Here is a 16,556-nt window from a genome sequence, read left to right as displayed (position 1 = left end):
ACACTTTTGTCATATTTTAACTTTCCTATGCATGCAATTCAACAACAAAATTTCTGTCTCATTATTTTGTCTAGATTATTGTTCAACCCTTTTAAAGGTTCTCTAAGTATCAGGATTCTCACTCACTATGGTGAAATTTGGCCTGTTTGCATCTCTACCCAGATTCAGAAATGCTTCTGCTCAGTCTCTAAGAACAAGAACACCACTGGCACAGTTCTGCAGTGTCCACCATGTGGGACACTGTTCTTGTTAAGAGTGCAGCAGGAACAGTAACTCAGACTTGTCTCAGCTCTCAGGAAACTATGCAGGAGCAATTTTATACAGTACAAGTAGAGAATGGGACTTACAGGCTAATAGATTCTAATTATAATGTAGAGCTGCAGTTAATTAAAACATCCCCCACAGACAACATTCTAAAATGTAAGTTTAGATAAACAGCTAGATGATAAACATTTAAGTAAAAATAATCATGTAAATAAAAAGGAAGAGAAAAGAGAAAGTCAAGAGTGACAATTACCTTGACTTAGGGATGAATTGGGTTGGCAAGAGGGGAGAAACCAGTGTCATACCATTAAAACTTACTTTGGAGGCTTGAGGTCCCTGTGAATTAGTGCTTTGGGCTGCATGCTGTGCAGATAAGCCACTCCTTGGGAACACTGTAAACACCAACTCATGGCATGGGCAGCAGTGTAGTAAGGCAATGGTTCAGCACCATGCAGCACTGTAAGAGAAAGGCACAACAAACTAAAAAGAACTTTATTGCATGTAACATGGAACAATATAAATGCAAGCACCAGCAGAACACAAATGGGAATCTTTCACAAATATTTTAGACTTGTTTCTAAGCCTTTTCTAGATTAAAACAACATGTTTAAGAAATTTTAGTAGATAACTTCCAAATGGCTATTCAAATAAAAGAAATAAATACTACCATACTTTTAAAATTGAGTATCTTTCATACAATCACATAAATTATAAGCAAACCTATTCATTATGAGGGTGGAATAGAGAAACAGTAAAATAAGATGGCCATATCAGATGCTTACAACTATCCTGTGTATTGTAGCTAAAAACTAGTAATTCTTTCAAATAAAATTAGAGTGCTATATACAAATTAACAATGAAGAGCATATCAGTGAGTTTAACTAAATGTTTACGTAAAATAATGGTAACTTAAAGTAAATGCTGTCGATTTTATAAAGCTTATAGGGACAACTCACACATATATGAGGTTGGTATTTGTAGGTTGACAGCTTTGTTCCACAAGGGTAATACAAAGTTTTCTTTCACGGTAACTGTGGTGGTTTGAATGAGAAGGACCAGTATAGACTCCTATGTGTACAAATTTGGCCTCCATATGATGGAACTGTTTGGGAAGGATTAGGAGGAGGAAGCAGTCAATGGAGGCAGGCTTTGAGATTTGAAGACTCAGCCATGCCAGTGTGCTCTCTGCCTCCTGCTTTCAGATAAAGATGTAAGTTCTCAATGGTCCCAGCTAACATGCTTGCTGCCACAATACCACACCCTTTGAAACCAAAGCCCAGTTAAATGCTTTCTTTAGTAAGTTGCTTTGCTCACAGTTACAAAAATAGGAAAGTAACTAAGACAGTAACAATTTAAAATGCTCTGTGAAGTGAATTTTCACCATTTTATGTTTTGAAAAGAACGCACAATAAAGCATGGTAAGATGAAATATAGCTCAAGAGTTCTAAAATGAAGGCTCAAAACTAAAAAGATAGAAAAATGACTGAACACATTTTAAAATCTATTTAAAAAGCAACTGTTACTTCAGGCTTTGACCATAATAAAATATTGTTAACTTGAAAAATGTATATAAATGTCATAGCATCTTTTTTGCCCTAAGTCCTTAGCAGTGAAAAAGAGCAAACAACAAAATGAACTCTGAACTCTGATGGCAGATTGTGAAGGTCAATAGGTAATTTAGTTTTCATTAAAAGCTTTCCAATTGCTTCAATCTACTAGCTAAAAGCAGGTTTAGCTGATACTCACCGTTGTACAAAGAGCCTCCTTCAGCATATTCCATCACAAGACACACCTAAAGGGAACACGCCAGAATTACTGGAGTGACACTATTGGGCCCTCCCTGCAGATAACTTACTTCAACTGTCTGACTGCCCTGAAAATGATTCCTTTAAAAAAAACCCAGAGCCAGATACTGGGGTAAATGCTGAAAGATCAGAGACAAAGGAACAAGCCACAGCCACTTCTCTCCTCACCAACTCCATGAATCATGACTTGTCTCTGAGTCCTCAGCCAAAGGCTCTTCTTGTTCCTGTCTCCCCAGCCATTTCACTTCCTTCCTAGTGCTAGGACTGATGGCGTGTGTGCTTCCCAAATATTGGTAGCAAAGGCATGAGATCTCCAGAGTTGAGATTAAAGGTGTGTGGCTCCCAAGCACTGGGATTAAAGGTGTGTGCAACCACTGCCTGGCCCTGTTTCTCTCCTAGACTGAATCATCTCATGTAGTCCAGGGTGGCTTTGAACTCACAGATATCTGGACAGATCTCTGCCTCCCCAGTGCTAGGATTAAAGCTATGTGCCACCATTGCTTGGCCTCTATGTTTAATTTAGTGGCTGGCTCTGTCCTTTGATCCTCTGGCAAGCTTTATTTGATATACAATATGTATGTATGTATGTATGTATGTATGCATGTATGTATGTATGTATATACATACGGATCACAAGGCCAAAACAGACTCACAAGACCTTTTGAGGACCTTCTCCAGTGCTAATAAAGGCATGTTCTAGGACATCAAGTCCTAGAACAAGGTGAGTTACTGGCAGTGTAGGTTGGCAAGGACAGACAGATTACTACTCCATGACAGCGCAGGCTTTTATTCCTATGGGGTCTAGTATAGGAAGAAGAGCCCACTGCTTGCTTACAGGGCAGGAAAGAGGAAGGGGAAAGGATTGAAAAGTTTCCTTTTGTGGCCCCTCATTGGCCACTGTCAGGTTAGCTAAGGAAATAAGACGAGTGATAACATAAGGAATGTTAGGTGATCTCTCTTGGCCAGCAATTACTGGGGTCCATAGGTGGGGAAGGAAAGAATTTAGAAAAACAAATTATATTAGTTCTGGAAATTAAATTAGTTTTGAGAACTGTTGTTTACACAAGATGAAGGAGCTTTATAAAATGGTGTGGCCAAAGCTAACAGGTACCTGAGACAACTCCACTAGCATACTGTTGTGTTAAGACTAGACACAAATGAAATGCAGGAAGTGTAACATTTTCAGAAATAAAGCTAAGACAGAGCAGATCAAAATAGCTTCACATAGTATATAAACTGTATACACTTGCCATACTGTTTCCTACGGGCTTATAGAACAATAGGAGGAACACTTACTGGATTCAAGCAGGCTCCATACAACTTTACAATATTAGGATGGTTCACACGTGATAACTGCCGGAGCTGTAACAAATTATGGATTCTTAAAAAGTGCTAGTTTTTGAGGTACTTATTTTACCATGTTGTTGAACTCTTACTGTCATATAGACCATCTGTTTAAATCATTCAGCAACATCTGTTTACCAGCTAGCAAGCACTATGGAAATCCCCAGTCCCTGCCTGGAATCCCTGTCCTACAGTTCAAGTGGGAACACAGACATAATCAAATATACTAAGACAGAGAAATCTTTAAACCATGCACAAAGTGCTGTAATGGGAGTTAAGAACAAGTCAGGACAAACAGAAGAAACAAGCTGCCAAAAGTCAGGGCATTATCCCAGATATGGTATTGACCGAGTCACCCACACCGGAAGCTGTGCTACTTCATTAGAGCTACAGGTGATCAATTTCCCTATTCTGTATGTGCCCCTGGATTTCTCTGACTCTGAAGATAGGTACTATTACTTCCATTTTAAATATGACACCTTGAAGTTAAGTTCCAGAGAGAATAAAACAGCTAAGCAGATAAAGATTCCATAGCCAGGATTTGAACTTCAGTTTATCTGACATGACATACACACTCTTTCCATTTTCTCTCTTCGAGTTACTACAGAGAGCTCCCGTCCTGTCCTGTGTTCTCCCGCCCCCACCCTGACTTTTTCTTTTATCCAGTCACATGCTACTGGCTCATGGGAAGCCCACTAAGGTCTCTTAACCTTTTTATCATAGGCCACTGGACAGTTTTTTTTTTTTACAGTCGACATTCATGATTTTTTTGTCCTAACAGAAACTGTTATTTATTTATTGCATATAAATATATTCCATCTTGGTAAAACTCTAGAGTGAACTTCACAGAGCACATTATTCAAGCATTTACTCCTGTTTTCTCTGAGTCTTATAAAGTAGGTGAAATTTTTTGTTGTTGTTTACAAGGCATAAACTCAGAAGGATGATGAGAATCTGAAATGAGACAACAGTATACAATTTTGGAAGTTGTCAAGCTAGAAACTAGTAATAACCGACCCAGCAGACCTACAAACAAATCACAAACAAGCAGTGAGAACAAGAGAAGGAACATGATTTACTTCACAAAACCTCGTTATGCAGAAGAAACTCAAAGTAATAAAATTGATGTTACAAAGGGTTTACCAATGGCCTTGCTTAGCAGATAGGAATCACACAAAGTAGAATTTAGCTAAGGGATCACTGCCTCCAAAATACCCCAAAGATAAATAGTGTGTGAACCAGCCTGTTAGAGATAAACAAAATTTACAATGCTGGATGTAAACATTTGCTCACAAGGATTCACCAGCGATTTACGCCCATCCCCACATAACATGCCTCTATCTGGCAGCTCGGGGGCAGCACAGGGTCACAACCATTGTTAAGTCCCTGGCTGCCATAAAGCCCTCACTTCTCTTCTTGAGAAAAACGTAATTCAGCCGGATGAGCAAGAAGACCCTGGATAACAACCATATGAAAAGAAAACTCTGGTGCTGTGTAAATCTCCCATGTGCATAAGTGGCCAGACTTGTGGTCTCCCGTGTTGTTTAAACTGTTCCAAGTGTAACCTGGGGCTGAGACCTAAAAGAGTAAGGATGACAACATATGTGAAATCAAAAGCCCACTGTGTATACAGTTAGAAAAATCTTCAATTTGAGGCAGGCTCCTCTTCAGGTGCTAGCCACAGCTGGCCCCGCTTTTTCCGTAAAGAGCTTTTCCTTTATTAATCTCTAAGTGGTTGGAGTAGCTTCTCACTAGTAAGGTGTATTATTTCTACAACATTATAAGAGATTCTTAATTTTAGGTAATGGGAAAGAATACCATTTCAAAATTAAAATACACTACCTTGAAACAGATTTGGAGTCCAAGGATGAAAAACACACTCCTATGGCACTACCTTCAGTTCAATCAAATTTGCTGAGGTTCACATACACAGAAAAATGAAAACTCAGAAACAATGTCTTTATCACCTTAAGATCAGAGTATCTCTGGTGAAGAATCTGGACAGAAATGACATTGCAGCTTACCTCCACAATGAAAGCCTTCCTCTCGGATTCACTTTCTATCTGTTTAATAGCAACATCTTTTGCTCTCCACTTAGCTTTGCAAACTACTCCAAAGGCTCCTCTTCCGACAACCTTAATTAACAAACAAAAAAACCCAAAATTCAGAAGCAGGCCCAGTTCAGTATGAAACAGGCAGTTTTTAAGTCTGATCAAAGGTTCAGAAACCACCACTATCTGAATTTTCTAAGAATAAATTTTTCATGAGACTGAGGATGAAATGCAGTTTTAATCTGTGAAATAAACCTCTTCATTCTCAAGCAAAAACAAAAAATACAAGACACAAAGCAATGTCTTAATCACAGAAGAAAATTAAAGGCAAGATGAATAAGTAGAGAAGTGGTTCAGAAAAAGAAAGATTAAAAAAGAACATATAATATTTTAAGAAATTAAAACGAGCTTTCAAATAACGAAATAGGGGTAGGGAACAGAGGGAGAAAGACTAAAGATACATATGATAAAAGACTCATTCCAAAGTACCCACAAAATGTGTTACTGTCTGTACAATGAAATAGTTAGGCAAGAAAAATAAACAAATATGGCTATATGCAACAACATGGATAAACCTGAAAAACATTATACTAAGTAAAAAACCCAAAAAAACCTTGACCCTCAATACCATATATTTCAAGGTTCTTTTATAAAATGCCTATGAGAAAAATCTGGAGACAGCGAGCAGATCCGTGGTTGCCTCAGAGTAGGATGAAAACTGGAATTAATATAAATGGCTACTGGGTATCCTGCCAAGGTGACGACGTGTTTGAGAGTTGACTGTGATTGGCTGACAATTGGATAAATTTGCAAAAGTCATTAAATCACACTTCACATAGGTGAGTTTTACTTTTAAAAAAGTTATAAGAATACAGATCAACCACATGCCATATTCTTGCTAAAACTAATGGCTATCACATGGGTACATTGCTCTGTCAAGCTGTTCTATTTTTAAAAATACTTGAAAAAATAAAAAAATAATAAAAATTAGCTTGATATCTGTCAGATCAAAATGATTAGACTGTTATTATGAAGGGCGTTAGTTAGGCATCATCATCTCCAATCTCCCACCTTCTATCTATCTAAGACTGTGGCACAGCCCTTTCCTTGGGCAAAAGTCCATCTCCATTCATCACATTTTTATATATTTTCTACTAGCGGGCACTGAGAGAGTGCTGTGCCCACATCCCTCTTTAGACAGCCTCAAGAGGAGGTGCTAATGTTCTCCTCGTGTTACACATAAAGTACACAGCTTTAAAGAGGCAAACTTACTCTCTCCAGTCTACATAGGGAACCAACAGTGGAGTACAGTCAATGGCAGGCAGCCCAACAATAGAATGTCAGTGGTTCTAACACCAGAAATCAGATGCGTGGTCCCTTGGTGAGCATTTCACTTCAGACACATTGATATAAAACTCCTTAAGAGCAAAGCTGACTGTAGCTAGAAATGATCAAAAGGTTGTTTTTAAAAAAATTTACATTGGGCCGGGCGGTGGTGGCGCACGCCTTTAATCCCAGCACTCGGGAGGCAGAGCCAGGTGGATCTCTGTGAGTTCGAGGCCAGCCTGGACTACCAAGTGAGTCCCAGGAAAGGCGCAAAGCTACACAGAGAAACCCTGTCTCGAAAAACCAAAAAAAAAAAAAAAAAAAAAAAAAAAAAAAAAAAAAAAAAAAAAAAAAAAAAATTTACATTGGATTACTCCACAGAGGAAAAAGGGAGATTCTAGGGCAGAAGCTATAACCTGGGGTGCATGGACAGTCTAGCCATGGCTCCAATTCTATTTCCTAAGTCATATAAAGCAGTGTGTATATTTCTCATACTCAGTGTTCACCATAAGATAGGAGCAGTGTGGTGTATTTTTCATGGATTAGCATGTTTAATACTCTTCTATTTTAAAGGTAAGCAGTCACAGGTTGCAACTTACCCACAATACACAGTAAGAAAGTATTCAGAAGCAGGATCTGAAACCTACAGCACATAATTACCACATGCTATGGGCTATACTCAGCTTAAAGGTAACCAGGCTGCCTCTAGGCAAGGTCCCAAGTAAGCCAGGTTCGTTTGGAGAGTTTTTCCATTTCCTCATCCTGGGCATTGAGGGCCCACTGTCTTGTTCTCCAAGCCTTAATAAGAACAAGAAGCCAACACTGGTGATTTATACTCACAACTCAGTTACTTTAACATCACTGGGAAATTGGCTTGAGTTTGAATGTTTCTGCCTACGTACTCACTCTTATTGCTAGGTACCCTGTTCACTCTGACTGCTAGATAAATTAACAGCTGAGTTTTTTTTTTTCTTGGCACTAAAGCAGAGATGCTTCTATTTTCCCTAGTGAGTATCTATAGAGTTCCTAAATTAAGTTTATCTACATGGGTCACAGAATCATAAACATTAAGTGTTGAGGGTTGGGTGTGAATTAGTGTAAGGAGCTGAAGCACTCATTTTTCCCACAGGAAATTAGCAGCAAACAGGTCTTACAAGGTTTCAACTTCATGGTCATAATAAACTAAGACGATGCACATAGATCAGCCTACCTGTTGACATTATTAATTATGAATGAATGATTATAAAGCAATTTAATATATTCCAACCATGTACCCACAGATGAATTAAAGTGACTAGTATTTAGCATTCTAAAGAATGTCAGACCCCAAATATTTTCTGTATTTATAGGTTATGTACTTGTCATAATTGCATTGAGTATGCATGACTATTTGTGACCCAAAAGTGCCACCTAGTGATGAAATGATGACTGACTGAGTTTTCAATTTAAACCATGAGAACAAAATGTGAGCAAATGGATACATGATAAACTCCCTTTTGCTTTGAATAATCAATTTTATGAAACAATCTGAAATAAAACTAGTCACTCTAAGAACCCATGGCCTTAAGAAATCTCCATTCTCATCTGAGTCATAAATTACTTCACATACACAGTTAAGTAACATGTCCTAAGTAATAGAGAAAAGCAAGATGTCAAAGTTGTGCATATTTACTGAAACATCTGATAGAAATAACTGTCATGATTTCATAGGAGTCAGTTTATAAGCATGGAGACAATGCTTAAATAATTATATTTCTTTATATTATAAAGACTTCATTTTCATATGGCATTATTAGGAGTAAAATATTAGATATCAGGAGTAAAAAGAAGAAAGTACGTAAAAACTGACTTTGTGAGATGAAAATGAGGTAGGAAAGAAATCCAAGGCTACACAATAATAGAACTTAGATTTTTTTTCTAACACTTTTCTTTTTTTTTAAACTGCTAAGAATGCCAAAGGCAAGCACTAACAGTAGATTCTACAGACCTTACTAGCCTCCCTTTCCAGAACAGGTTTGGAGATTCAATGGTAGAAAACATTCAAACCTTTCCCCATGCACACTCTTCCCTGAGATGACCAAGGCAGACAGCCTCACAAATGTGCTCCATAAACATGAGCAGCTACAAAGGCCTAAGAACAAGGCAAGGGCGACATAGAGGAGGCTCTACCCCAGGCTTCTTTGGCCTCAGTTGAATATGGAAATGACTCAGGAAAAAGTCTTGCAAAAGGAGCAAGATAAGTGAAATTCAAGTCTGACCACAGGGAAGAGGCTACTGAGGGAGGGCTGAGACCTGAAATGGAATGACAGCTGATCAATCAGACCTTAATGCAAAGTCAGTTGGATTTCTGAGAATCAATGACAGTCCGGGGAAGACCAAGTCAGCAAGCAGGAAGAAAGGTCTTTCTTCAGTGGTAAACTGAATTGCAAACTGCATTTCTTTACTCCTGAAACAATTCTTGAGTACCTAGTGTATCCAGCTGCTGTGTTTTACAGCAGAAATGGGAGAACTGAATGTTGTTCTTTACTTAAACTGACATCATCAAACTGGAAGAAGCCATTAGAAGTAGAAAATATGCTACAACTAGCAACCATCTATTTTTTGACATATCACATTCAACAGGTTAACTGTGGAGAGGTGATTTTTAAAAGGGCTCCCCCGTTTCATAAACAAGAGTGACTAGGACTAGCAGAAGCTTGCACATAAAGCAAGTCTTCCAAGATGGCTGCCTTTGGTCTTTTCTGTCCTTGTCTGTCTTTACCATTGATTGCTCTACTGAGGAGTTCACAGCTTCTTCCCTTGAGTCAAGTCTATCAAGAATGGCTTTTATCAGTAGTATAGTGGATGCTCTGGAACCTTCAGAACCAGGGCTCAAGAAGCTTTAGCAGCTTTCATTTCCTTCCTTTTAGAACCCAACATCATGAGATAAATGCCCACTTGATACAGAAAGGCCACATGGAGAATGACTGGGCATTGCTAAGAGTCCAACTGAGTCAGCAGAAAGGGGTACTAACTACCCTGGCAGGCATAAATAAGCCACCTCAGATGATCTGGTCCAGGTGACAGTAATACATATCAAGGTACATGTAAACAAGTATGATCATTTTGACACATCAATTTGACTTCTAAAACAATCTGACAAGTATGAAAAGATATTCCTTTGTCTATAGTAGAAACCAAAATGTTAATCATTAGAAGACCAATGAAGAATAATTCCATCTTAGTCCTTCACCAATTCTTCTTCCTCTGTCCAACTCTCAGATCCTAGTACTTTTAGGTTTTGTCTTTGTTGTCTGAACCCCCTCTCCTCGTTTGTGCTCTATCTCATGACTTTATATACCAAAATCATGTTCCCATCCAGGTGTCTGCCCAAGCTCAGGATATAATCTAAGTTGCCTTTACAAGCTGGAGGTACTTGTGGTAGTTTAAAGGAGAATAACCTAGCCCTATAGGCTCATATACTTGAATGCTTGGTAGAACTGTTTCAGGGAAGGATTAGGAGGTGTGGCCTTGTTGGAGGAGGTGTGTCACGGGGTAGGCTTTGAGGTTTCCAAAGCCCAAGTCAGGCCCAATCTCTCACTCTCTCTGCCTCAAACTTGTGGATAAGATATGTGTTCAGCTACTGCTCCAGTACCACGCTTGCCTGTTGTCAAGTTTCCTGCCACAATCACTCAATAAACTCATTCTTTTATAAATTGCCACTCTTGTGACATCCTGGCAAAGCATGTGGCTTGGTAGCCTTTATCCTAAGAATCTGCCTAAGGTTAAATTGAAGAATTTTGGACTAATGTCACTGGAAGAGGAGATTTCAAGACTGTCTAGTATTGACTCAGTTGTATAGTTACTAGTGACCACTCTTAATCAGATCCACAATGAAAAAGAGCACACAGGACAAAAAGAAATACAAAACACACCGTTTGGGGAGGGGGGACGGACCAGGAAATACAATGTTGGAGGCTTGGTTTGTATTAAAAGAGATAAGTAGAGGTCTGATTAGGAATGGAATAAAGAGATAGGCACCCTCAGGATAAGACCCCACTCAGCTAATTCTCTAACTAGTAAAAAGGAAATGCCTAAGAAATCTAAAGCTAAGAAAACAACATTAAACACAGCAAAACATCAACAGATCCAAGTGTATGCAAATGTAATTCCTGGAGGGGGCAAAGTTCCACCCCAAACCTAGAGCAGAATTTGAGAGCTTCCGCCAGGATCCTGGTTTAGGGTCAGGAATAATACAGTAGTAAAGAGACTGTAGAATCATCCACTGGAAAGTCACAAACATCAGGTCATCAGGTGGGTGGCAGGAGGGTCCCTGCATGAAGCTGTGAAAGTGTAGCCTATATTGTGATGGAGACCCTAAGATGCTGGAGGTGCCAGAGCTGTGTGATGGCTGCTGAGGAGAAAAATATAATCAGGGAGCAGAGACAGCCCAAGAAAGACTGGGAGACTGGAAGAGTCACCTAAGCCCTTTGACATTAAACATGGTGCTACAGGTTTTGGAGCTTCCCCTGCTGGGTTTCAGTCTTGCTTTGTTCCACAATTTCCTCACCATGCCCCCTTTCGTCCCTTTTGAAATGGTAATTTTCTGTGCCACTGTATGTTGGATGTATGTAATTTACTTTTGAACAGGGGGTTATAGTTAAGAGATTGCTGCATGGTTCTAGGCATTGAGTATCAGAAGTGATGTGGGGCTTTTAAACAGCGAGTGCTGAGACTGTGAAAGACCATTGGAGTAAATGCATTTTGCATTATGATATGACTACAAGTCTATGGGGACCAGGGGCTGGAATGTGATGGCTTGCATAAGAATGGCCCCCCATAGGCTCATGTATTTGAATAAGTGGTCCCTAGTTGGTGGAACTCTTTAGAGAAGGAGGTGTGACCTTGTTGGAGGTATGTCACTGGGGGTGGGGTGTTTTGAGGTTTCAGAAGTCTCTCTTCCTCTCTGCCTCCAACTTGTGCATAAGATGTAATCCCTCAGCTACTTCTCTGGCACCATGCCTTCCTGCTTGCCTGCTGCCATGTTCCCAGCATGATGGTCATGGACTCACACTGTGAAACTGTATGCAATTCCCCCTCCCCAATACATTCTAAGTTTAGAAAAGTAACTAAGATAGTACTGTAGGCACTACAAAGGTCTAGCATGTCAAATACCAACTTGAGGCTTTCATGGCTAGTGCTTTTACCCAATGAGCCATCCCTCTGGACAACTCAAGTTCAACCTTGGAATCCACACAAAAAGCCAGATGTAGTGGCCCGGATATAATGTAATCCCAGCACACCTACAGGGAGGTGGGAAGCAGAAGAGAACTGCCTAGAACCATGCAGCACAGCAGCAGAGAGAGAAAAAAAGAGTCTCAAACAAAATGAAAGGCAAGAACGGACTCCTGAAAGTTTTCTAATCTCTACATGTGTTCTGTGATGTGCATGTGTACGCTCGTTAATCTTAAAATGATTTATAGAGTGTGTTATTTATTCTAATTAATCCAAACCTTACATTCTTGAGAAGTTTTATTTGGACAAAGTTTATTACAACTTAAGCCTTGATCAGATTCCAGTAAAGAACTACAAGTTAATGTCAGCTATTACTGACTCTTTCATTGAATTAACACACTGTATCTTCACATGTTCTATCAAGGGCCACACATCCCACAATATACACAAAACAGAATGAGTTTTGTTTTACTAGGAAATGATCAAAACAACAGGTAGCCTAGACTCATTAGTTAAGAAAGTGTACTTCCAGGGATGGAGAGAGATGGCTCAGCAGTTAACAGTACTGACTGCTTTTTCAAAGGATCTAGGCTTCATTTCCAGAACCCACATGGGGGCTCACAACAGTCTATACCTCTTAGGAGAACTGATGCTCCTTTCTCACCTCTGTGGGCACCAGACACCTATGTGGTACACAGATATACATGCAGGCAAAACACTCGTACACCTAAAATATAAAAATAATAAAAGAAAGTCCACTCTTTCTCTGTCTCTCAGACTGATAATGTAAAACAACACTTGGCTGGTGGAGGAAATTTTCACAACTGGAAGAATTAAAAAATAAATTATTTTTAAAATGCCAATAGCTTGGTAGCAAATTTTATTTTTATACTAATTGAGAATATAAAATGTCAGATCTTCATGAGAGAAACTAGCCTGTCTAGACTATGAGAAACCAAACCAAAAACATAAAAGAAAATTATGTCCACTGTTAGAAAGACAAGTCAATATTGCAAAAAGCAGCTTGCAACCCAAAAAGATAACCCTTGAGATATAGTGATAAACTGAAGGAGACAATTACAAAATAATAAAGTTATACTTTATTTGCTACCTCATTTCTAGTTCAAGTTCACAAAACAAGCTTTGCAGACTGTTTTCATAACTGAATAACATGACACAATTTCTATATCAATTTTAATTTCTATACTATCATATCACATTATTTTCCACATAGAACAATTTTCTTAACAATGTAGAAAAGAGAACATGTAAAGGTTGAAAATATCTATGTCATCATACATGTTTATTAAAATGGTGAACCTGCAAATAGATTTCAGATATGTCTTATAATCACTTCTTTGTAAAACCAGAATAGAGAAATATAAAGACACTGATTTTAAAAGCATTTCTTTCTAAATTAAAATGTTTTAGATTCTCTTGTTGCATGCATTTTTTTCCCGTGGTTTAGCTCTTTTGATTTTCAAACAATTTAGCTTCGTAAAACAGATTCAAATTTAATCCTTAATAAATAAATGAGATGGTATATAGAGTAATCATCATGCATTTACTACTTAAAGACACAAAAAACAATTAAAATATTAATTTTTTTGGCTGGGGAGAGAGCTCAGTTGGTAAAGTCTTTGCTCCACAAGCATGAGGACCTAGTTCAAACCTAAAAGCTAAATTTAAAACATTTGGTGTAGTGGCCCACATTTGTAACTGCAGCACCGGGGAGGCAAAGATGGGCAGACCCCTGGGGTTTATTGGTGAGTTTCAGGCCAGCAAGAGATTTTTTGTCCTAAGAGGGTTGATGGTACTTGAGGAAGAACTCTGGTTGTAGGTCTTCTGGATTCCATGAACATGTGTATACAGGTGCACCTACATAGATGTGAACATGCACACAGGCAGCCTAATTCCTTTAAGTATGAAACATTAATTACTCCTTTCCTTCATGTAAATAAGATTAAAAACCAACACCTAAACACCTAAACTAAAGTAATGGAAAAGGCTGTACACTCTTGACTCTCAATTGAACATTAGATGATTCATGTTAATTGTCTCCATTTTATTTAGTTCAGTGACTATGGCTGTCAGTTTGGTCTGGCTCTGTTCTATGCACTGGATGAATGGACCCCTAGCTATGCTACTATTATTCTGGCAAGAAATCTGGAACATGACAGAACAAGCATAGATCCTAAATTCATTAGTTAGGACGTGGCGTCTCCAGCTATTCAGAGCCTCAATATCTATTAATAAACTGTCACAGAGTAGAACTGCTGACAAGACAGACTTGATAACATAAAAAGGAAGCTTTCGGTTTTTTGTTCTTCTAGTCTTTTAAAGCCTGTCAAAATGTCTTCACCATCAACATCTAACTCTCTACAACTGTAAGCCAAAATCAATTCCTCTGTAAGTTGGTTTTGGTCATGATATTTTATTATAGCAATGTAAAAGCAACTAATACCTACCTGACCCACTTAATGAGCCTTTCCTTTAAATGATATGCTCAGATTATCTGTTCAGCAACATGTGTATGATACACAAACAATCTCTGTAGCCATTTCTTTATTGTAACCATTCCCGATTTCTATTGAGATCGGTGGCCACCAGTTTCACATAGAAGAACGTACTGATTATTTTTGGATATTTTTAACTAGCCACTAACAAACCCACAGACTCAGTTTATTCAGGCCCTATAATTTTAGGCTCTCCTCTAGAATTAGTTGCCTAACAGTTTATAGTCACTGCTAATGTTTTTTCTACATAGTCTCATCCTAGAATATTTTAGCTTTAAAAACAAAACCTTTTCTGTGCCTCTTCAATAAAACATAAGCACACACATAAAAAGAGTGATTGTACATGTCCAATATCCTTGGTTGTGGTCAACATTCTGGGACTCTTTTACAGAGTAACCCCTATAAATACAGTCTATGTACTTAAGTTAAAGTCCATCTTAATGACTGACTCACTCATAGCACCTGGTTCTTCATAGTATCTTTTACCCCTGCTAAATCTAAGTATTTGCTAAGTATAATGGGGTAGAAGGGAATCAAGACTGGGAAGAGCCAGATCTCATTTCTCGTGTAAATGCTGGCTTAGGCAAATTATGTAAATTAACCTTTGATTTACCACATACAAGAAAACCAGATGTGCATGTAATTCTCATAATTTTGCTGTGATAATTGTTTACTGGCTCAACAAACAGTTAACAATGGAGAACACCTTTAGGTGCTGTGCACTAGGGTTAGAAATGTAAATAAAACTTCACATCTGTCTCAGAGGGATGCACAGTTCAATTATAGGTAAGTGCCACAAAGGACAACACAAATAACAAAGTCAAGTTGATTAGGGAGAGCTTCTCTAGGGAAGGAACATTTGTGGTAGGACTTGAATGGTGAGAAGGAACTAGTTATGTGATGCTCAGAGGAACAAGGGCAAAGACAATTATTCACTAGTGATATTTTGAACCAACGAAAGTGAATTTATTTCGCATCTAGCTTCAATCCTGTCTCCACTTACTGGAGCTGCTGAGGGTCACTCAACTGTCAAGTTATGGCTTATATGCTTGAGCTATACCACATCTACAACTGTGACATCATGATTCTGAAAATGTAATTAATCCTAGGATTCTTCCATTGAGCCTTAGCATACTGTATAGACAAGAAAATGTCAGATGAGGAGGACCAACTCCTATGAAGGAAATCAGTATTTTGTATCTTCATTTCTAGAATAAGGTTCCTTTATGGAGTACTGCAGTGACATTGTAAATCTAGAGGAAAGAACAAGGGACTCATGAGTGAGAAAGTTCAAACACCCAGCTCTACCACTGATGTTACTTTTGGCAAATCAAACTCTATGATCACTAGTCAGTATCTATAAAATGGGCTGTCTACCCAACCCCCTTACCTGGGAGATTATGACTACTGTCTGAGAATGTCTAAATTTACTGTGGAGAACAGGAAGATACAGGTTATTTATTTTACAATTGGAATAGACAAATGATCCCGTCCTGTCAATTCAAGAGAGAAATCACAGGTCTCCAAAATGAATGACCTGTCTAAATATATTCTGACATAATCCATACAGCACCTAATTTTCCACATACTCAGCTTAATACATTTTTCACCAAACCACATTGATTTTTTTTTAACCATCTCACCCTCAATGCCATCTATAGTTCTAATTTTTTTCATTCAAGTACAAGAAGGTTAAAAACTGAATGACTTTTAAGAGTTAAGTACCCATGTAGATTTCTGAAGCAGAGAACTGATAAATTTGACAGCAGAGTTAAATGTTGATAGTGAAGAGCGGCAATACTAAGAATGCAGTGATGGAAAGCATCTGCTGTCTTAGAAATGTGTATCTATTAAATGATTCCACATCTGCTCTGTAGCTAGATTGCTTTTTTTAACCACAGCTTCTAATTATCTTTGTATAATGCTAATTCCATTATATTGTTATTGAGAAATAAATAATATGGTTCTCTTAACTCACTTTTTGTGTGCTGCAATTGAAGCCAAAGCCTCAAGCATGGTGGGCAAGAATTCTATCC

The 16,556-nt window shown here is 38.3% G+C and overlaps 1 protein-coding gene across 2 annotated transcripts in view; it reads right to left on the bottom strand.

Moving 5' to 3' along the window:
• Map3k7 (mitogen-activated protein kinase kinase kinase 7) overlaps window positions 1-16,556 on the bottom strand; it is a 65,442-nt gene that overhangs the window by 46,787 nt on the left and 2,099 nt on the right. For both annotated transcript variants that reach the window (XM_006975286.4, XM_006975285.4), the window contains exons 2-5: window positions 5,438-5,548; window positions 3,366-3,431; window positions 2,011-2,056; window positions 583-721 (exon numbers count right to left, since the gene is read on the bottom strand). In XM_006975286.4, the coding sequence (XP_006975348.1) occupies window positions 583-721; window positions 2,011-2,056; window positions 3,366-3,431; window positions 5,438-5,548 (362 nt within the window). The remainder of the gene's footprint in view (window positions 1-582; window positions 722-2,010; window positions 2,057-3,365; window positions 3,432-5,437; window positions 5,549-16,556) is intronic.

This window comes from Peromyscus maniculatus, chromosome 2, assembly GCF_049852395.1.
Source record: "Peromyscus maniculatus bairdii isolate BWxNUB_F1_BW_parent chromosome 2, HU_Pman_BW_mat_3.1, whole genome shotgun sequence".
Lineage (NCBI taxonomy): Eukaryota > Metazoa > Chordata > Mammalia > Rodentia > Cricetidae > Peromyscus > Peromyscus maniculatus.
This window is presented reverse-complemented; position numbering and strand designations above follow the sequence as displayed.